Source organism: Heterodontus francisci, chromosome 6, assembly GCF_036365525.1.
Source record: "Heterodontus francisci isolate sHetFra1 chromosome 6, sHetFra1.hap1, whole genome shotgun sequence".
NCBI lineage: Eukaryota > Metazoa > Chordata > Chondrichthyes > Heterodontiformes > Heterodontidae > Heterodontus > Heterodontus francisci.
In genome coordinates this window covers 90689203-90711547 of record NC_090376.1, presented here as the reverse complement: position 1 = coordinate 90711547, position 22345 = coordinate 90689203, and the positions used below count along the sequence as shown (strand labels likewise).

The following is a 22345-nucleotide window of genomic DNA, read 5'->3' as shown; positions in this document are numbered from 1 at the left end:
CAACAAAAAGTGTTTAATTCCATTCTAAGTCCTCCTGTTCTTGAATACTATCTTTGGAACATCTATCAGTGACTTCATTAACTTTGTATCCCACGTTCTATTGTGTTTAATTTCTGTTACCCAGTTCTACACTAAATTTCTTTGTCCTTTTTTTAAGAAAAGCTAATATAGATTGTAAACAAGTCACCAAGCTGTGTCTAAGCGATGAGCTTGGTTGTCATTTGATATCTTGACATCCTCTTAAATTTAATTTTAATAATTTTGTATGAAAAACTATCTATTAAGCCGTTGACAAAGTTTTCAATTCAGGTGCATCTGTGTGCAGTTTAGCTAAGCAGTTTGTGAGATCACTTCTGATCTGTGGCATTTAGTTGACTGGGGTGAACCGTTCTAATAGTATAGCCTTTTATTCATTAATAATTGCTTTCTTGACTAATGAGATTACTCGATTTTATTTTGAGTGGCGTGTTAGCACAGATCAGTTTAACCTGACCATCCAACTTCCCTTTCAGGCTCGCAGGTTTTCTGATATTGTTAACAGTTGTATCTCCTCAGGTACTGTTCCCCTTCAAATCTACCCTCATCACCCCTCTCCTCAAAAAAAACCCCTTGACCCACCTGTCCTTGCAAACTACTGCCCAACTCCAATCTCCCTTTCCCCTCAAGTCCTTGAACATGTCATCTTCCAAACCATGCCCATTATTCCCAGAATTCCATGTTTGAATCCCTCCAATCAGGTTTCCGTCCCTGCCTCTCTACTGCAACAGCTGATACCAAAGTCTCAAATGACATCTCGTGACTGCGACAAAAGTAACTAATTCCTCCTTATCCTTTTCGACCTGTCTTCAGCCTTTGATACAGTTGAGCACACCACCATCATCCAGCTAGATGGGACTGCACTCGGCTGCTTCCATTCTTATCTATCTAGTCTTAGCTAAAGAATTACCTGAAATGGCTTCTCATCCCGGTTATGCACCATTACCTCTGGTGTCCCCCAAGGAACTATCCTTCTGCATCTCATGGACATGCTGTCGCTTGGCGATATCATTCAAAACCACAGCATCAGTTTCCGTATGTATGCTGCTGACACCAAACTCGATTCACCACCACCTCTCTTGATCCCTCCACTGTCTCTAAGTTATCAGACTGCTTGTCTGACATCTAGAAGTGGATAAGCAAAAATTTCCTCCAACTAAGTATTGGAAGACATGAAGCCATTGTCTTTGGTCCATGCCATAAAATCGGTTCCCTAGCCACTGATTCCCCCCTCCTCCCTGATAACTGTCTGAGACTGAACCAAATTGTTTGCAGCCTTGGTGTCATTTTTGATCCAGAGATGAGCTTCTGACCACATCCATGATATCACTAAGACCGCCTATTTCTACCTGCCTAACATTGTCCGACTCCTCCCCACCTCAGCTCATCTGCTGCTGAAACTCTCATCAATGCCTTTCTCACCTATAGCCTTGACTATTCAAATGCACTCCTGGCTGGTCTCCCACGTTCTACTCTCTGTAAACTTGAGGTCATCCAAAATTCTACTGCCTGTGTCCTAGCTTGCATCAAGTCCTGTTCACCCATCAGCCCTGTGCTTGGTGACCTAGATTGGCTCACGGTTAAGCAAGACCGTGATTTTAAAATTCTATCCTTGTTTTCGAATCCTTCCATGCCCACCCCCCCTCCCCATCTCGGTATCCTCTGCAACCCTCCGCGATATCTATGCTCCTCCATTTCTGGCTGCTTGAGCATCCCCAGTTTGCCATCTGTGCTTTCAGTTGCCAAGGTCCTAAGCTCTGGAATTCCCTCCCTAAACCTCACCGCCTCTTTTCTTTCCTTTGAGACACTCCTTAGAACTTACTTCTTTGACCAAGCTTTTGGCCATTGGCCCTAATATTTCCTTTGTAGCTCAGTGTGAAATTTTGTTTTATAACGCTCTTGTGAAGTGCCTTGGAATGTTTTACTACATTAAAGGTGCGATGATAAATACTTGTTTCCCCATTATGCCATTTAGCTGTTTCTTAAATAAATACTATGTTGCTGCCTCAACCATCTTCCCTGGCAATGGTTCCAGCTGTTAAATACTTTCTGTATTAAATAATTCTTGGCTTCTGTCTTAGATTTGTTCTCATGACTTGAATCTGTGCCTCCTTGTTCTGCTGCTGTAAATAATGCTCTGTATGCCATTATGTTTCTACATTAATGGAACACATTGCTTAGTACAGAAATCTTTTTACAGAGAGTCGGACATGGAGATAAGAACCATACAGATGCTGACAGGTCGCCAGTCTTCTTGCAATTCATTGACTCTGTGTGGCAGATGACAAGACAGGTACTACCTTTATCAACTTCCAACTTTTATTTCATAAATCAATAATTGAACTATGTGAAGAATTTGGCAATCATATTACCTATAGATTTCTTTTGTTCAATTTTGGTATAGATTATTTATCATTATTTAGTCAAATAGTATGCACGTTGAAATGTAGTCTGCAAAACAATTGGAGTTGTCTCATTACATAGAAACATAGAAAATAGGAGCAAGAATAGGCCATTCGGCCTTTCGGGCCTGCTCTGCCATTCATTATGAGCATGGCTGATCATCCAACTCAGTAGCCTGTTTCTGCTTTCGCCCCATACCCTTTGATCCCTTTAGACCCAAGAGCTATATCTAACTCCTTCCTGAAAACATACAATGTTTTGTCCTCAACTGCTTTCTGTGGTAGCGAATTCCACAGGCTCACCATTCTCTGGGTGAAGAAATTTCTCCTCATCTCAGTCCTGAAAGGTTTACCCCGTATCCTTAGACTATGACCCCTGGTTCTGGACTCCCTCACCATCAGGAACATCCTTCCTGCTTCTACCCTGTCAAGTCCTGTTAGAATTTCATAGGTTTCTATGAGATCCCCCCTCACTCTTCTGAACTCCAGTGAATATAATCCTAACTGACTCAATCTCTCCTCATACGCCATTCCCACCATCCCAGGAATCAGTCTGGTAAACCTTTGCTGCACTCCCTCTATAGCAAGAACATCCTTCCTCAGATAAGGAGACCAAAACTGCACACAATATTCCAGTTGTGGCCTCACCAAGACTCTGTATAATTGCAGCAAGACATCCCTGCACCTGTACTCGAATCCTGTCGCTATGAAGGCCAACATACCATTTGTCTTTTTTACCACCTGTTGGACCTGCATGCTTACCTTCAGTGACTGGTGTACGAGAACACCCACGTCTCGCTGCATATTCCCCTCTCTCAGTTTATAGCTGTTCAGATAATCTGCCTTCCTGTTTTTGCTACCAAAGTAGATAACTTCACATTTATCCACACTATACTGCATCTGCCATGCGTTAGCCCACTCACTCAACTTGTCCAAATCACCCTGAAGCCTCTGTGCATCCTCCTCACAACTCACCCTCCCACCCAGATTTGTGTCATCTCCAAATTTGGAGACATTACATTTAATTCCCTCATCTGAATCATTAATGTATATTGTCAATAGCTGGGGTCCCAGCACCGATCCCTGCGGTATCCCACTAGTCACTGCCTGCCGTTTGGAAAAAGACCCATTTATCCCTACTCATTGTTTCCTGTCCGCCAACCAATTTTCTATCCATCACAATACACTGGGCGGCACAGTGGCGCAGTGGTTAGCACTGCAGCCTCACAGCTCCAGCGACCCAGGTTCAATTCTGGGTACTGCCTGTGTGGAGTTTGCAAGTTCTCCCTGTGTCTGCGTGGGTTTCCTCCGGGTGCTCCGGTTTCCTCCCACATGCCAAAGACTTGCAGGTTGATAGGTTAATTGGCCATTATAAATTGCCCCTAGTATAGGTAGGTGGTAGGGAAAATACAGGGACAGGTGGGGATGTGGTAGGGATATGGGATTAGTGTAGGATTAGTATAAGTGGGTGGTTGATGGTCGGCACAGACTCGGTGGGCCGAAGGGCCTGTTTCAGTGCTGTATCTCTAAACTAAACTAAACTAAACTAAACTACCCCCAATCCCATGCGCTTAAATTTTACACGCTAATCTCTTACTTGGGACTTAGTCGAAAGCCTTCTGAAAGTCCAAATAAACCACATCCACTGGCTCCCCCTTGTCAACTCTACTAGTTACATCCTTGAAGAATTCTAGTAGATCTGTCTAGCATGATTTCCCTTTTGTGAATCCATGCTGACTCTGCTCGATTCTACCACTGTTCTCTAAGTGCTCTGCTATAAAATCGTTGATAATGGACTCTAGAATTTTCCCCACTACCAACGTCAGGCTGACTGGTCTATAATTCCCTGTTTTCTCTCTACCTCCCTTTTTAAATAGTGGGGTTACATTAGCTACCCTCCAATCTGTAGGAACTGTTCCAGAGTCTATAGAATTTTGGAAGATGGCCACCAATGCATCCACTATTTCTAGGGCCACTTCCTTAAGTACTCTGGGATGCAGACCATCAGGCCCTGGGATTTATCGGCCTTCAATCCCATCAATTTCCTCAACATCATTTCTCTACTAATACTGATTTCTTTCAGTTCCTCTCTCTCACTAAACCCTGTGTTCCCCAACATTTCTGGTATAAGTTGTGAATTTTGTTTCCATTTTTAACGAGTCATGTCTACCAGGATTTTTAAAATGTATGAAGCAAATTGAGTGGTTGGTGCCTGTTCCAAACTTTCCTCGTTCCCATTTTGTTTATAAGTAGACTTCATTCTACTGCTGCTTCCTATCCCTAGGACTCTAATGTTCAACTGACGTTATTCTCTTCTCTGTGTCCTCTGCTTAAGTCCGCTCTCTAAATTTCTTTATTGCTTATGGAACTTCGGGTTTCCTTGTATTAATTTGGACTTTTCCAAAGCTACAGTAAACGAGATAAAAATAGATAAAGAGGAGTTACTAGAAAGGCTGACAGTATTAAAATGGATAAGCAATCGGATGGGGTGGGGGTATTCATTCTAGGTTGCTGAGGGAAATAAAGGTAGAAATTGCAGAGCAGTTGGCTGCATTCTTCCAATCCTCAGATTTAGCAGTGGTTATAGGGGACTGAAGGATTGCAAATGTTTACACCCTTGTTCAAAAGAGTGAAGGATAAATGTGGCAATTACGGGCCAGTCGGTGATGGGGAAGCTTTTAGACACAATAAACGGGAGAAAATTAATAGCTGGACAAGAATGGACTGATAGAAGAAAGCCAGCATGGATTTATTAAGGGCAAATCGTGTTTGACTAACGTGATTGAGTTTTTTGATGAGGTAACATAGGAGCAGGAGTAGGGCATTCAGCCCATCGAGCCTGCTCCGCCATTCAATACGTTCATGACTGATCATCCATTTCAGTGCCTTTTTCTCACACTATCCCCATATCCCTTTATGTCACTGGTATTTAGGAATCTGTCAATCTCTGCTTTAAACATACTCAATGTCTGAGCTTCCACAGCCCTCTGGGGTAGAGAATTCCAAATATTCACAACCCTCTAAGTCAAGAAATTTCTCCTCATCTCTGTCCGAAGTGGCTTCCCCCTTATTTTGAAATTGTGTCCCCTGGTTCTAGACTCCCCAACCAGGGGAAACTGCATCTACCCTGTCTATCCCTTTAAGTATTTTGTAGGTTTCAATGAGATCACCTCTCATTCCTTGAAACTGGAGAGAATACAGGCCCAGTTTCCTCAATCTCTCTTCATAGGAGAGTCCCGCCATCCGGGAACAAGTCTGGTGAATCTTCGCTGCACTCCCTCTATGGCAATTATATCCTTCCTAAGGTAAGGGGACCAAAACTGCACCCAGTACTCCAGGTAGGGTCTAACCAAGCTTCTATACAATTGAAGCTACTCTTGTACTCGAAATCTCTTACGATAAAGGCTAACGTACCATTAGCCTTCCTAATTGCTTGCTGCACCTGCATGTTATCTTTCAGTGACTTATTGACAAGGACACCCAGGTCCGTTTATACATCTACACTTTCTAATCTCTTACCATTTAAGAAATGCTCTGCACATCTGTTCCTCCTACCAAAGTGGATAACCTCACATTTTTCCACATTATATTCCGTCTGCCATGTTCTTGCCCACTCACTAAGTCTGTCCAAATCCCCTTGAAGCCGCTTTGCATCTTCCTCACAACACACATTCCCACCTAGTTTTGTGTCATCTGCGAACTTGAAAATCTTACATTTGGTCCCCACATCCAAATCATTGATATATATTGTGAACAGCTGGGGCCCAAGTACTGATCCCTGCCATACCCCACTAGTCGCAGCCTGCAAACGCAAGAATGACCTGTTTATTCCTACTGTTCGTTTTCTGCCTGTTAACCAATCCTTAATCCATGCCAGTATATTACCTCCTATCCCATGTACTTTAATTTTGATAACAAACCTCCTGTAACAGGGTGGATGAGATCAATGCAGCTGATGTGTATATGGACTTTCAAAAGGCATTTGATAAAGTACCACACATGAGGCTTTTTAACAAAATTGAAACCCATGGAATTAAAGGGACAGTATTTATTTTTTTTATTTATTTAGAGATACAGCACTGAAACAGGCCCTTCGGCCCACTGAGTCTGTGCCGACCAACAACCACCCACTTATACTAACCCCATATTCACTACCACCTACCTACACGAGGGGCAATTTACAATGGCCAATTTACCTATCACCTGCAAGTCTTTGGCTGTGGGAGGAAACCGGAGCACCCGGCGAAAACCCACGCGGTCACAGGGAGAACTTGCAAACTCCGCACAGGCAGTACCCAGAATTGAACCCGGGTCTCTGGAGCTGTGAGGCTGCGGTGCTAACCACTGCGCCACTGTGCTGCCCCATGGATGGAGCATGGATACAAAATCTGCTAAGGTAGAGAAAACAGAGTTGTGGTGGATGGAGGTATACTGTAATATTCCCTGGGGTTCAGTACTGGGACCACTGCTGTTTTTGATCTACATTAATGACTTGGACTTGGGGCTACAGGGCACAATTTCAAAATTTGCAGATGACACGAAACTTGGAAATGTACTAAACATTGAGGAAATAGTAATAGACTTCATGAGGACATAGGCTGGTGGAATGGGCAGACAAATGGCAGAAATTCAATGCAGAAAAGTGAGAGGTGATGTATTTTGGTAGGAGAAATGAAAGAAAATATAAGCTAAATGGTACACTTTTAAAGAAAGTTCAAGAACAAAGACACCTTGGGATTGTTTGTGCACAAACCTTTGAAGGTGACAGGTCAGGTTAATAAAGCATATGGAATTCTGGGCTTTATAAATAGAGGCATGGGAAGTTATGCTAAACTTATGTAAAACACTAGTTTGGCCCCAGCTGGAGTATTGCATTCAATTCTGGTCACCGTGCTTTAGAAAGACGTGAAAACTTTGGAGAAGGTACAGAAGAGATTTCGTGGAATAGTTCAAGGGGTGAAGGATTACATGGATAGACTATTTTAGATCTGGTATTGGGTAATGAGGCAGGGTTAATTAGTTACCTCATAGTAAAAGATCCTCTGCGAAATAGTGATCGTAATACAATTGAAGTCCATGTTAAGTTTGAAAGCAACATACTCCAGTCCCAAATAAGAATCTTAGACTTGGACAAAGCCAATTACATAAGTATGAGGAGAGAGCTGGCTGAGTTGATTGGGTAAGTAGACTAAAAGCTATGGCAGTAAATAAACTGGAAAACATTTAAAGAATCAATTCAAAATGTTCAACTAAAATACATTCCATTGAAAAATAAAATCTCAACAAGAAAGATCCATCCGTGGCTTACTTGGGAAGTTAAGAATAGTATTGGATTTAAAAAAGAGGCTTATAATGTTGCAAAGAATAGTAGCAAACCTGAAGGTTGGGAGTGTTTTTAAAAATCAAGAAAGGGCCACTGAAAAGTTGATAAAAAGGGAAAAAATAGAACACGAGAGTAAGCTAGCTAGGAATATTAAAACAAATTGTAAGAGCTTTAACAAGTATATATAAAGGAAGTGAGTAGTTAATGTAAATGTTGGTCCTTTGGAAGCAGAGACAGGAGAACTTATAAGGAATGAGAAAATGGCAGAGACATTGAACAAATATTTTGTCTATCTTCACAGTAGAAGATACAGGTTGCATACCAGAAATAGAGGGTAACCTAAGAGCTAAAAGGAGTGATAAAAAGAATGAGGAAATTTAAAGTAATTAATATCAGTCAAGAAAAAATATTGGAGGAACTTGAGGGATAAAATCCGACAAATGTTGGCCTACATTCTAGGGTTCTAAAAGAGACAGCTGCAAAATTAGTGGATGTGCTGGCTATGATTTTCCAAAATTCTCTGGATTCTGGAATGGTCCCGGCAGATTGGATGTTAACAAATGTAATACTGCTATTCAAGAAAGGAGGGAGAGAGAAAACGGGGAACTACAGGCCTGTTAACCTGGCATCAGTTGTCGAGAAAGTGCTGGAATCTATTATTAAGCAAGTCTTAACAGCGCAGTTAGAAAATGTTTGTATGATCAGGCAAAGTCAGTATGGTTTTACAAAAGGAAAATCATGTTTGGCAGATTTATTAGAGTTTTTCGAGGATGTAACTAGTGGGGTGGATAAAAGGGAACCAGCAGATGTACTATATGTGGATTTCCAAAAGGCATTTGATAAGTTGCCACTGTCATGCTCACACGAGGAGCAATTCTGAACTATATTATGAAACAAACCAATAATGGACACTTTATCTGTAAAACAACATGGAGTTGAGGTCAGGTGACCTTTCCTATAATGCTAATACACATGGAAACAAGAACCCTGAGCTAATCTTCATGTTTAGGCAAGTCTTGGAGAGAGCATTAAAATGCTAATAACCCATTCTATGATAATGACTACTACTTTCCAACAAATTGAGTCTATAATTGCATTGCAGACTTGGTGACTCCAAAGTCAAACTGAAGAGAAAAACTCAATTTTATCAAGATGAAATGAGGATGAATGACACCCCAGACCCCATTGTCTAACAATTATCTCACCATCAGACACAATTTATGAGAACAGTGAGATATAAACTCTGTTTACATGACAGAAACCAGGTTTCTGATGAGGCATTTTAATAGACATTCTGTGCAGACAAAGGAGATTCCATCTATGCCATCGAAGTGAAAGGACCCTGCCTTAGATTACCAGCTGCAAGGTATATGAAGGCAGAGACTGGAAGTGGCCTTGAATTCCATACTTGAGAAGTCATGGCAGGGTTTTTAGCCATTGAACTGTGACTGAGACATAACCAAAGAAGTCTGCAACAACACATCAGTTCTCTTGAACTTTCCAAGCCTTTATTCAGTGAACCATCAAAAAAGGAAAAACAGGCCTGTGTCGTTTCAAGTCTTCACCCTGCAGAAAAAGCAAGTTTTACAGCAAACTCTTTTTAAAACCATCAGACCTAAATGCAAGTTATCTTTTAATCTCTTTCTTTTCCTGTGCGTGTGAGAATGGGGGAAGTTGCGAATATTTTCAGGTGTTGTATACTAAACCTTTATCTTTCTTTTAAACTTATGAGAAAACCTGTCATTTGTCTGTTTGTTGACCATTAAAACACTCGGGTTAAAACACTTTTTTAAAAACATGCTTTCTTTGGTCAGTTGCGGGGTGAAAAAGAGGAAACCGTCCCTATCATCTCCCACCTGTTTGTAACACCACGCAAAAGGTAATAGGTAAGATAAGGGCTCAAGAAGTTGGAGGTGATATATTAGCATGCATAGCTGATTGGTCAACAGACAGGAAGCAGAGAGTTGGCATAAACGGGGCATTTTCAAGTTGGCAGGCTGTGACTAGTGGAGTAATGCAAGGATCAGTGCTGAGGCTCAGTTATTTGCAATCTATATTAATGACTTAGACGAAGAGACAGAGAGTAAAAAGCAAGAAAGTTATGTTAAACTTGTATAAAACACTGGTTTAGCCTCCACTGGAGTATTGCGTCCAGTTCTGGGCACCACCCCTTTAGGAAGGATGTGAAGGGTGCAGAAAAGATTCACGAGAATGGTTCCAGGGAAGAGGAAGTTCAGTTACGTAGTGTTACGAAAATGCCTCTGTGTTTAGTTAAATATATCTTTTGAGGTTTCATTTTTGAAAGATTGAAGAAATGTTAAACTTTGGGGTTTTCTAATATTTCTACTAATGTTCATTCTAAGCCCACCGACTCCCACAGCTACCGCGACTACACTTCTTCACACCTTACCTCCTCTAAGGACTCCATTTCATTCTCCCAGTTTCTCCATCTGTGACGCATCTGCTCTGATGATGCAACCTTCCACAACAGCGTTTCTGATATGTTTTCCTTTTTCCTTAATCGAGGATTCCCCCCCCACCGTGGTTGACAGGGCCCTCAATCGTGTCCTTCCCATTTCCTGCACTTTTGCTCTCACCCCTTCCCCTCCCCAGAACCGTGACAGGGTTCCCCTTCTCACTTTCCACCCCACCAGCCTCCACATCCAAAGAACCATCCTCCTCCATTTCCGCCACGTCCAGCGTGACGCCACCACCAAATGCATCTTCCCCTCCCTTCCCCTGTTAGCATGCCGAAGGGATCGTTCCCTCCACGACCCCCTGGTCCACTCCTTCATTACCTCGACACCTTATCGTCTTCCCATGGCACTTCCCCATGCAATCACAGGAGGTATAATACCTGCCCTTTTACCACCTCTCTCCTCTCTATCCAAGGCCCCAAGCACTCCTTTCAGGTGAAGCAGTGATTTACTTGTACTTTCAATTTAGTATACTGTATTTGCTGCTCACAATGCAGTTTCCTCTACACTGGGGAGACCAAACACCGAATGGGTGACCGCTTTGCGGAACACCTCTGCTCAGTCCAAAAACATGACCCCGAGCTTCCTGTCGCTTGCTATTTCAACACACCCCCCTGCTCTCATGCCCACATCTCTGTCCTGTGATTGCTGCAGTGTTCCAGTGAACATCAAAGTAAGCTCGAGGAACAGTACCTCATTTACCGATTAGGCATGCTACAGCCTACTGGACTGAACATTGAGTTCAATAATTTCAGAGCATGATTGCCCCCCACCCCTTTTTTTTTTAGTTTTACTTAGTATTTTTTATTTTTATCTCATTTTATTTTACTTTGTTTCATCATTGCACTTTTTTTTAACCATGTGCTTGCCCACTTTTTTTTCATGTTTTGCTTTTGGCTAGGGCTTTCATTATTCTGTCGTTTAACACCCTCTCTGCACTAACGCTTTGTATTTTACCACACCATTAACACACTCTTTGTCTTTGCCCCATGACCTCCTTGTCAGTTATTCTCTGACCATCTGTCCTATCAACACCTTCCCCTTTATTCTTTTTTTCCCCACCCCCACTTTATTTGCTTAAAACCTATTACATTTCTAACCTTTGCCAGTTCTGATGAAAGGTCACTGACCTGAAACGTTAACTTTGCTTCTGTCTGCACTGATGCTGCCAGACCTGAGTATTTCCAGCATGTTTTTTTTCCAAAGAGGGTCATGTAAAGACCGCTTGACTTTGAAAAACAGTCCCTAGAAATACTTTTTAAAAGGATCACAGAGGTCTTGTGAGGAAAGCAAGCATTTACGGGAAGCCTCCTGACTTTCAGCAACAACAACAAGCCCTTCCAGGAAACCACCTGACCTCCAGCTCAATAAGCAACAGAGAACTTTGGACACCTGGAGAAGTTGTTTATGAAGAAGTGACAGGTCAAGATTGATGGAGGTCAAAAGGTTGACCACCTGTTGTCATTTTCACTTTTGAATTGTTTTGAGTTGGGGTTGAACTGTATAAAAAGGGAGAGAACTTCCAAGGAGAGAAGAGAATTCCCAAGGAAGGAGAGAAATGGCAGGTGCGGACTTTGACGGGCGGTACACCTGTCACACCGTAACGCAGGTGTCCTAAGGACAGAAGCCTCCCGTGGAGCAGGTGGGCAAAAGCTCGCTTGATCTTGATTTGCAGTATTAAAAAGTGTTTAACTCGAGTGTTTTAATGGTCAACAAACAGACAAATAACAGGTATTCTCATAAGTTTAAAAGAAAGATAAATGTTTAGTATACAACACCTGAAAATATTCGCAACTTCCCCCATTCTCTCACGCATTCAGATACACACACACACAAGAAAAGAAAGAGAAACCAGCTCAGCTTTCCAGCACCTTTCCAAAAGACCCTGAGAAGTCCACTGTGTCACCTCATCTTGTCTCCTGTCTTTGAAGAAAAGCCTGCTAAATTCATTCTCAACGCAGCCTGAAAAGAACTGTTCTAAAGGATCCCAGTGACTAACTATGTGTACTCAGAGGCAGACTGTGTGCCAGTTTTGGAACACCACATATCTCATGTGTTTCTTCAAGAATGAGCAAGTATTCAGCCCACGTGTTTTTTTGTCTGTACTAGAACTCTGAAAACAAAAATCCCTTTATTTTTCCGGTTAACCGGTGTTTGTGTGTGAGTGTGAGGGGCTAAGGTAAAAAGGGAACTTTAATATTTCAATCTGTAAGTTGATGCTTTACTTCATTAAGACTTGTTTTATAATCTAATAATTTTATTGTATATTAAAGAAACCTGGTTGGTGAGTTTTATTCACAGAATAATACAGTGCAGAAGAGGCCCTTCGGCCCATCGAGTCTGCACCGATGCATTAAAGACAGCTGACCTGTCTACCTAATCCCATTTGCCAGCACTTGGCCCATAGCCTTGAATGTTATGACATGCCAAATGCTCATCCAGGTACTTTTTAAAGGATGTGAGGCAACCCACCTCTACCACCCTCCCAGACAGTGCATTCCAGACCGTCCCCACCCTCTGGGTAAAAAAGTTTTTCCTAAAATCCCCCTTAAACCTCCTGCCCCTCATCTTAAACTTGTGTCCCCTCGTAACTGACCCTTCAACTAAGGGGAACAGCTGCTCCCTATCCACTCTGTCCATGCCCCTCATAATCTTGTACACCTTGATCAGGTCAACCCTCAGCCTTCTCTACTCCAGCGAAAACAACCCAAGCCTATCCAACCTCTCTTCATAGCTTAAATGTTCCATCCCAGGCACCATCCTGGTGAATCACCTCTGCACCCCCTCCAGTGCAATCACATCCTTCCTATAATGTGGCGACCAGAATTGCACACAGTACTCCAGCTGTGGCCTTACCAAAGTTCTATACAACTCCAACATGACCTCCCTGCTTTTGTAATCTATGCCTCGATTGATAAAGGCAAGTGTCCCATATGCCTTTTTCACCACCCTATTAACCTGCCCTTCTGCCTTCAGAGATCTATGTTCCTTGGAACTTCCCAGTGTCAGGCCATTCATTGAATACTTCCGTGTCACATTACTCCTTCCAAAGTGTATCACCTCACACTTTTCAGCGTTAAATTCCATCTGCCACTTTTCTGCCCATTTGACCATCCCATCTATATCTTCCTGTAACCTAAGACACTCTACCTCACTGTTAACCACTCGGCCAATCTTTGTGTCATCCGCGAACTTGCTGATCCTACCTCCCACATAGTCATCTATGTCGTTTATATAAATGACAAACAATAGGGGACCCAGCACAGATCCCTGTGGTACGCCACTGGACACTGACTTCCGGTCACTAAAACAACCGTCTATTCTGGGATAAAAAGAGTCTATGATTGACCGTATCGGTAAGTGGGTAAAAATGTAAATATATGTTGTGACCCGTGGAGAAGTGGAACTGGAATAAACAGTGCACTCCTCCTGTCTCAGTCATAACATATAATTGGGGGCTCTTTGTGGGATAAACCGAATGCCAACGACGTATAATTGTAAGTGGGGTAATAATAATTGAAAAGATGAGGGGAAAAAAACAGGTTTCTCGTGTAGTAAAGTCTACACCACCGGAATGTCTAACAGTTCCAGCAACCTTTCTGGGGAAGGAGGATGTATCTCTGAGTGATTTGAGACACTTAACCCTGGTTAAACTAAAGGATGTGGCAGAACTATTGGCGTTAGAGTTAAAACCAGGAGCTAAGAAAGCAGACAAAATTGAATTAATAGCACAACATTTGCAATTGGAAGAAGAAAGCAAACCAGAGAGTTGTGCAGTTGAATTAGCTAAAATTCAGTTACAGATGAGGCAGCTTGAACTTGACAAAGAAATAGAAATGAGAAAACTTGAGCTTGAAAAATAATTGAAAAACTTGAGCTTGAAAAGAGTTAACATTGAAAAAGCTGGAACTAAGACAACAAGGTGGTCTTGACTCCAGTGAACGTTCTGGTGAGCAAAGATCTGACTCCAGTTCAGGACCTAGTGGAGAGCTGTTTAAATTTGTGTTAGCTCTCCCTCAGTATGAGGAAAGGGACGTAGAGGCATTTTTCATTTCTTTTGAAAAGGTAGCCACACAGATGAAGTGGCCAAAGGAAAGCTAGACACTGCTTATGCAGTGCAGGTTGATGGGCAGAGTTCAAGAAGTTTATGCCATGCTTTCTGAGGAGGCTTCTACAGACTGAGATGGCAAAAAGGCTATTCTCACTGCTTATGAGTTGGTCCCTGAAGTGTACAGGCAGAGATTTCAGAACCTCTGAAGATTGTCTGGGCAGACTTATATAGAATTTGAGAGGATAAAGCAAATTAATTTTGATCGTTGGATGTGGGCACTAAAGGTAGAGGCCACATATGGGGGCTTTAGGGAACTAATTCTCCTGGAAGGATTTAAAAATTCACTCCCTCTGTTAGTGAGAACCAGAAGGTTTCAACAGCCAGATAGGCAGTGGAAATTGCTGATTGTTTATAAGCCCAAACCCTGTCTTTGTCACCCTCACAAACCCGAGAAGGATAGAAGGTAGGAGAGTGAAAGGAAGGCAAGAGGGGACAGCTGGGAATGCCCCAGGATCTCCTCCTTAGGCTAGAAAGGGAGGTGCTGAGGGTGGAAGTGAGGTCTGCAAACCTAAGTGTTAGCTTTGTCATATGGTGGGACATCTTCGTGCAGGATGTGGAAAGTTGTAGGGTAAACCCAAGGGACGTATTGTAGTACACAAAGCCAATTCAGGGAAAGGGGCACTGACCGAGAGTACAGCAGATCAGGCTGTAGCTCTGACTAGAGCTGCAAGGCTAAATACAAAATCCACTGAGAGTGCAGGGGTTTTGAATAAGGTACCTGAAAGTTATAGGGAATTCTTGTCAAAAGGAAAAGTAACGCCTTATCCCTCAAGTGAGGCAGGTAAACCTATAGTTATACTTAGGGATACAGGAGCTCCCCGAACTCTTCTGTTGGGGAAAGGCATAACATTTTCATCAGAGAGCGCACTGAATGCCAAGGTTTTAGAGAATGGTATTGGCAGGGAGTATATACCTGTACCTTTGTATCGGGTGGACCCAGAATGTGATCTAATGTCTGGAACAATAACAGGAGTTGTCCATAGTTTTCCAGTAGATGGAGTTGACCTATTCCTAGAGAACGATTTGGCCAGAGCCAAGGTAGTGGCTTTTCCAGCAGTCACAGAAAAACCAAGTGAAGTTAAAGAGACAGAACAGTTGCAGGAAAATGTTCCAGTAACTTTTCCTTAATGGGTAGTAACCCGAACAATGGCTAAACCAGTTCCATTGTCGGAGGTAAAATTGGCACCATGGTCAGAAACTACCTGAAACTTCCTTTGGGGATTTGGATGATCCAAAGGAAATGTTTAATAAGTCTTCTTTGATCAAGGCTCAGCAAGCTGATCCAGAGTTCAATAAAGTGGCACAATCAGCTCAAACAGAAGCTGAGGCAAAAGGAGTTTCAGAAGGCTATTATATTAAAAATGGGATTCTGATAGGAAGTGGGGACCTCCTCACAGACCTGTGGATGAAGAATGGATGGTAGTTCATCAGATAGTGGTATAGCCAAAATATCGTCGGGAACTATTAAAGATAGTACATGAAACTCCTATAGCGGGACATGTGGGGATCCGGAAGACACAATCACGTATAAATAGACATTTTTACTAGCCAGGTCTTTCCAAGTACGTGGTGCAGTTTTGTAAAACATGCCATACGTGCCAGATTGTGGGAAAACCGCAGCCTGCCATAAAACCGGCACCTCTAATTCCCATATCAGTTACTGAGGACCATTTAGTAGGGTGTTGGTAGACTGTGTAGGACTTTTACCGAAAACAAAAGCGGGACACCAATGCATACTGACTATTGTGGATATGGCTACTCGGTTCCCAGAGGCCATTCCCTTGAGAACAATTTCTGCTAAGATAGTGGTAGAGAAGTTAACCCAATTTTTCAGAAGATATGGATTACCGATTGAGATTCAGTCGGATCAAGGTTTCAATTTTATGTCTAAAATTTTTCAGGAGGTTATGGGTAATTTGGGTATAACAAAGTTAAAGTCTTCAGCTTACCATCCACAGATACAAGGAGTTTTAAAAAGGTACCATCAGACCCTCAAACCGATAATCAGGACTGTTATGAATATCCCCATGATTGGGATAAAGGGTGAGAATTTCTCTTGTTTGCTACTAGGGATTCACCGAATGAATCTACCAGTTTTAATCCTTTTAAATTAGATTACAGACATGAGATAAGAGATCCTCTAAAAATAATAAAAGGTTTCTGGAACGGCTCACGAGATCTTGCAAAGTGGTTCAGGAACACCTTAAAGCTTCCCAAGCAACAATGAAAAATCGGCAGACGAGCATGCCAAGACCAAGGGATGAGATGTTAGTATTACTGCTTTTGCAGAGTGAACCATTGAAAGCATGGTTCAGTAGTCCATATAAAGTGGTCAAAAGAATTGGTAAAGTAAGTTATTTGATGGACACCCCAGATTGCCAGAAAAAGAATCGTCTGTATCATATCAATATGTTGAAACAATATCATGGCCGGGAGGAGGATAAGCAAGCACAGGTATGTCAAGTAGTAGGGATAGTGAGGATGAAGCAGAAGGAGGCCTAGACAATTCTTAAATTGAACCTCCTACTATCCGGTTAGTTAATACTGAATTGTTAGGGAGATTGGACACTATACTTTCATATTTAGATACAGAACAACGAGAAGACCTAACAAAGCTACTCACAGCATTTAAAAGAGTCTGTAGGGATAAGCCAGGATGTACAACCTTTGCAACACATGATATGGATGTAGGGGAATCATTTCCTATAAAACAGCACCCTTATCGCTTAAGTCCAAAGAAACAGGCCCAGGTAAAAGCAGAAGTCCAATACATGTTGGAAAACCACATAATTGAACCCAGTCAAAGCTTAAGTTCATCAGTAATATTATTGCCTAAACCTGACGGTTCAACTAGATTTTGCATAGACCACAGAAAAGTTAATGCGGTAACAAAGGCAGACTCCTACTCAATACCTCGCTTGGAAGACTGTATTTGACCTAGTGGGCAGTGCCATGTTTCTTACAAAAATAGATTTGTTAAAGGGATACTAGCAAGTTCCTTTAACACCCTGAGCTAAAGAAATATCAGCCTTTGTCACACGGGAAGGTCTGTTCCAATGCCGAGTGATGCCATTCAGGCTAAAAAATGCCCCAGCAACCTTTCAAAGACCAATGAACCAAGTGGTAGCCAGTATTTCTAACTGTATAGTTTACCTTGATAATATGCTGGTGTACAGTGACACTTGGAAGGACCACTTGCGACAACTAGAAGCTCTGTTTAGAAAATTACAATTGGCTGATGTAGTAATAAACCTTGCCAAAAGTGAATTTGCGAAAGCGAGAGTGACCTATCTCGGGCATATAGTAGGGCAAGGACAAGTGTTGCCAAGAACAGCGAAAGTACAAGTATTGGTGAAGTTCCCTACCCCTCAGACAAAGCGAGAAATCATGAGATTTTTGGGGATGTGTGGTTTCTACTGAAAGTTTGTCCCAACTTTCAGTGCCATAGCTGTTTCACTGACAGATTGACTACAGAAAACCAAGGTATTGTGATCAGGGGAGTGCCAAGCATCTTTTGAGAAGCTGAAAGCCATTTTGATTAATGAACCAGTGTTGGCTGCTCCAAATTTCACTAAACCCTTCAAGGTAGCAATTGATGCTAGTGACCTGGTGCAGTCCTGTTACAAGACGATGCATCAGGTATAGAAAGGCCAGTGGGATACTTTTCGAAAAAACTAAATCAACACCGAAAAAAGATATTCAACAGTGGAAAAGGAAACCCTAGGCCTGTTATTGGCTCTTGGGCATTTTGAGGTTTGAGTCCGCCATGACTACAGAGAGACACTGGTATATACCGATCATAAACCCCTGGCCTTTGTGGAAAAAATCAAAAACCGGAATGCTAGATTATTCTGATGGAGTTTACTATTACAGCCCTATCATTTAACGATTATCCACATTGCAGGACAAAATAATGTGATTGCAGATGCTTTTTCTATCATCTAACTTTGCTTTGTACCATCTTTGCACTTAGATAACTCAAAGCAGAACTGTATTAGCTACAAGAAAACAGTGAATGAGTATGATGTGAAAGTGTGTTTTAAAATTTTCATCTATTTTTTCCACACTTTGTAATGAAACACATTTAAAAATGGCGTTTCATTCATCCAGGGATGGAGGTGTTATGAAAGTTCCTCTGTTTTGTTAAATATATTTTTTGAGGATTCATTTTTGAAAGATTGAAGAAATGTTAAACTTCGGGGTTTTCAAAGGGGGTCATGTAAAGGCCACTTGATTTTGATAAACAGTCCCTGGAAATGTTTTTTAAAAGTGTCACTTAGAGGCCTTGTGAGGGAAAAGCCACCTGACCTCCAGCTCAATAAACAACAGAGAACTTTGGACACCTGGAGAAGTTGTTTACAAATAAGTGACAGGTCAAGATTAATGTGGTTCAAAAGGTTGACCATCTGTTGTCGGTTTCACTTTTGAATTATTTTGAGTTGGGGTTGAACTGTATCAAAAGGGAGAGAACTTCCAAGGAGAAGAGAACTTCCCAGGAAGGAGAGAAGACCACAACCCAGCTCAGCTTTCCAGCACCTCTCTAAAAGACGCTGAGAAGTCCACTCTCTCAACTCGTCTCGTCTCCTGTCTTTGAAGAAAAGCCTGCTAAATTAATTCTCAGCGCCACCTGAAAAGTGCTCTAAAAGATCCCAGTGACCCGTCCACGTGTACTCGGAGTATACTACGTTTATGCCAATTTTGGAGCACAACATATGTGCTGTTTCTTCAAGAATGAGCATGTTTTCAGCCCGCGTTTTTTGTCTGTAATAGAGCTCTAAAAACAAAAATCCCTTTATTTTTCTGGATAACTGTGTGTGTGTGTGGCTAAGGTAAAAAGGGAACTTTAGTATTTCAATCTGTGTGTTTATGTTTTACTTCATTACTGTTAATTTTGTGTTTATTAAAGAAATTGGTTGGTGTGTTTTATTCTGGGATAAAAAAAAGAGTCTATGATTGACTATCAGTAAGTGGGAAAAAATTTAAATATATGTTGTGACCCATGGAGCAGTGGAACTAGAATAAACAGTGCACTCCTCCCTCCTCGCATGTAACAATAGATTAGAGAAGAGAAGGTTAAGAGGAGATTTGTTAGAGATATTGGAAATCATGAGGGGTCTGGACAAAGTAGACAGGGAGAAACTCTTCCCATTGGTGGAAGGATTGAAAACCAGAGGGCACAGATTTAAAGTAATTGGCAAAAGAAGCAACAGCAACTTGAGGAAAAACCTTTTCACGCAACAAGTGGCTCGGATCTGGAATGCACTGTCTGAGAGTGTCGTGGAGACAGGTTCAATCGAAGCATTCAAGAGGGAATTGGATTATTATCTGAAAAGGAAGAATGTGCAGGGCTGTTGAATTGTGGAGCAAGCTCAATGGGTTGTATAGTCTACTCCTATTTCTTATGTTAGCTGGGCTGGCTGTCCTTAGAGCATAGAGGTTAACGGGAGATTTGATATTGGTGTTCAAAATCATGAAGGGGTTCAATAGAGTAAATAAGGAAAACAAGATCCTTGCCATCCATAGCCTCATTGTGCATTTTTTGACATGCCGACACCAAGAGAAACATGGTTTACAGATGGTGACTTTCCCCATACAGAAGCCTCTCTAACCCGGCTATACTTTTCACCATCTTCCCCCTCTAAATCACTGTGGTGGAAGCATGGCCCACATTTCTAAGTTACACTTTGGCCTCTTCCTCAGTACTTGCTCCTTTTGAGCACTTCACGTTTTTCCTTCATCATGCTTTTTATCTAAAATCCTTGCTTACCAACATCTTCCAGCCCCACATTGATGTCTTCTGTGAGATGTCCTTTCTTGTCTCTTCTCTTAGCCTCTGCATTGAGCAGCTCCTCAACCTTGATTTCAACTCCCCTAGCCTATTCATCTCTGAATTCGCTACCTTTGTCCTCCCTGAAGCTCGTTTTTGATATAAAATCCACTGCCTGTATTGTTGGACAGACACTCAACCTCATGGCTCCTCTGCAGCTTTGGTATCAATCTCTGACAAGGTTATCTCTAATTATTTAAATTATCTAATTATGTATTTGTCTCCCTTACCATCCATATCTCCCATTCCTCCACCAATCTCTCTACTTACCCTATTCACCATATCAAATCTCTAGAGTCATAGAGTTATACAGCACAGAAACAGGCCCTTCAGCCCATCCTTTCTGTGCCAACGTCCAGCACCTATCTATTCTAATCACATTTTCCAGCACTTAGCCCGTAGCCTTGTATGCTATGGCATTTCAAGAGCTCTTCTGAATACTTCTTCAATGTTGTGAGGGTTCCTGCCTCTACTACCACCTCTTCAGGCAGTGCGTTCCAGATTCCAACCACCCTCTGGGTGAAAATTGTTTTCCTCAAATCCCCTCTGAACCTCCTGCCCCTACCTTAAATCTATGCCCCCTGGTTACTGACCCCTCCGCTAAGGGAAAATGTTGCTCCCTATCAATGCCCCTCATAATTTTGTATATCTCAATCAGGTTCCTCCCTCAGCCTCCTCTGCTCTAAGGAAAACAACCCTAGCCTATCCAGTCTCTCTTCATAACTGAAATGCTCCAGCCCAGGTAACATCCTGGTGAATCTCCTCTGCACCCCCTCCAGTGCAATCACATCCTTCCTATAGTGTGGTGACCAGAACTGTACACAGTACTCCAGCTGTGGCCTAACTAGCATTTTATACAGCTCCATCATAACCTCCCTGCTCTTATATTCTATGCCTCAGCAAATAAAGGCAAGTATCCCATATGCCTTCCTAATCATCTTATCTACCTGTGCTGCTGCCTTCAGTGATCTATGGACAAGTACACCAAGGTCCCTCTGTACTTCCTAGGGTCCTACCATCCATTGTATATTCCCTTGCCTTGTTAGTCCTCCCAAAATGCATCACCCCACACTTCTCAGGATTAAATTCCATTTGTCACTGCTCTGCCCATTTTACCAGCCCATCTATATCATCCTGTAATCTAAGGCTTTCCTCCTCACTATTTATGACACCACCAATTTTCGTGTCACCTGCGAACTTACTGATCATACCTCCTATATTCATGTCTAAATCATTTAGAACCGAGATGAGGAGAAATTTCTTCACTCAGAGGGTGGTGAACCTGTGGAATTCTCTACCGCAGAAGGCAGTGGACGCCAAGTCGTTAAATATATTCAAGAAGCAGATAAATTTCTTAATGCCATAGGGATCAAGGGATTAGGGGAGAAAGCAGGAACAAGATATTGAATTAGACGATCAGCCATGATCTCTTTTGAATTCTAAACCCTTGCCTTTGTCCTTCCAATAATCATGACATTGTCACTATGATCAGTTTGTTTAGTTGTTCCCTTACCTCTGTAACATCTTTGTTCTGAACAAAAACATTACCATTTTCCACCCCTGATGTTCCCTATGGTACAATACCCATCTTTGCTACCTTAAGTCAGAGGAATGCAAACCCGAATGTAGTAGCATACAAGCCTGAGCCATTCACTGCCAAATCTTCCACATCAAGTACTACCATGCTTTACTCTCCTCAGTCAAAATCACTCCCTATTCCAAGGTATCCTGGAGGACACATTTAATCCCAGGCTACTCAGTGAATCTACTCCTTTATCCTTTAATCTTTACAAATATCACTCCAGCTCCAACCTTGCTTTCCTAGTTAAGATCCTTCAACATGTTATTACCTTCAGGTCCATTGCTACCTTTCACAGTGCTTTGAATTCCTGCATTCTGGTCTGCCCTTCTCAAGCACAGAAACAGCTCTAATTAAAGTCACGTACAACATCCTCTAAGGTTGTGACTGTAGTGTATTATCCATCTTTGTACTCAACTGCTTCACAGCAATTCCACATGGGTGACCATGCCATCTTCCCTCCATTGCCCACCTCTGTGGGACTGCCTTCTCCTGGTTCCAGTCCTGTCGATCCAAATCTAGCCAATGCAGCTGAAACTTCACTATTCTTTTTACTGTTAGTTTCTGGAGTCCTCCAAGTATTCACAAAT

The 22345-nt window shown here is 42.1% G+C and overlaps 1 protein-coding gene across 1 annotated transcript in view; it reads left to right on the top strand.

Moving 5' to 3' along the window:
• Nucleotides 1-22345, top strand: part of mtmr2 (myotubularin related protein 2) — a 124167-nt gene that overhangs the window by 89340 nt on the left and 12482 nt on the right. Inside the window, exon 12 of the mRNA XM_068034040.1 lies at nucleotides 2237-2329. Coding sequence (XP_067890141.1) covers nucleotides 2237-2329 — 93 coding nt within the window. The remainder of the gene's footprint in view (nucleotides 1-2236; nucleotides 2330-22345) is intronic.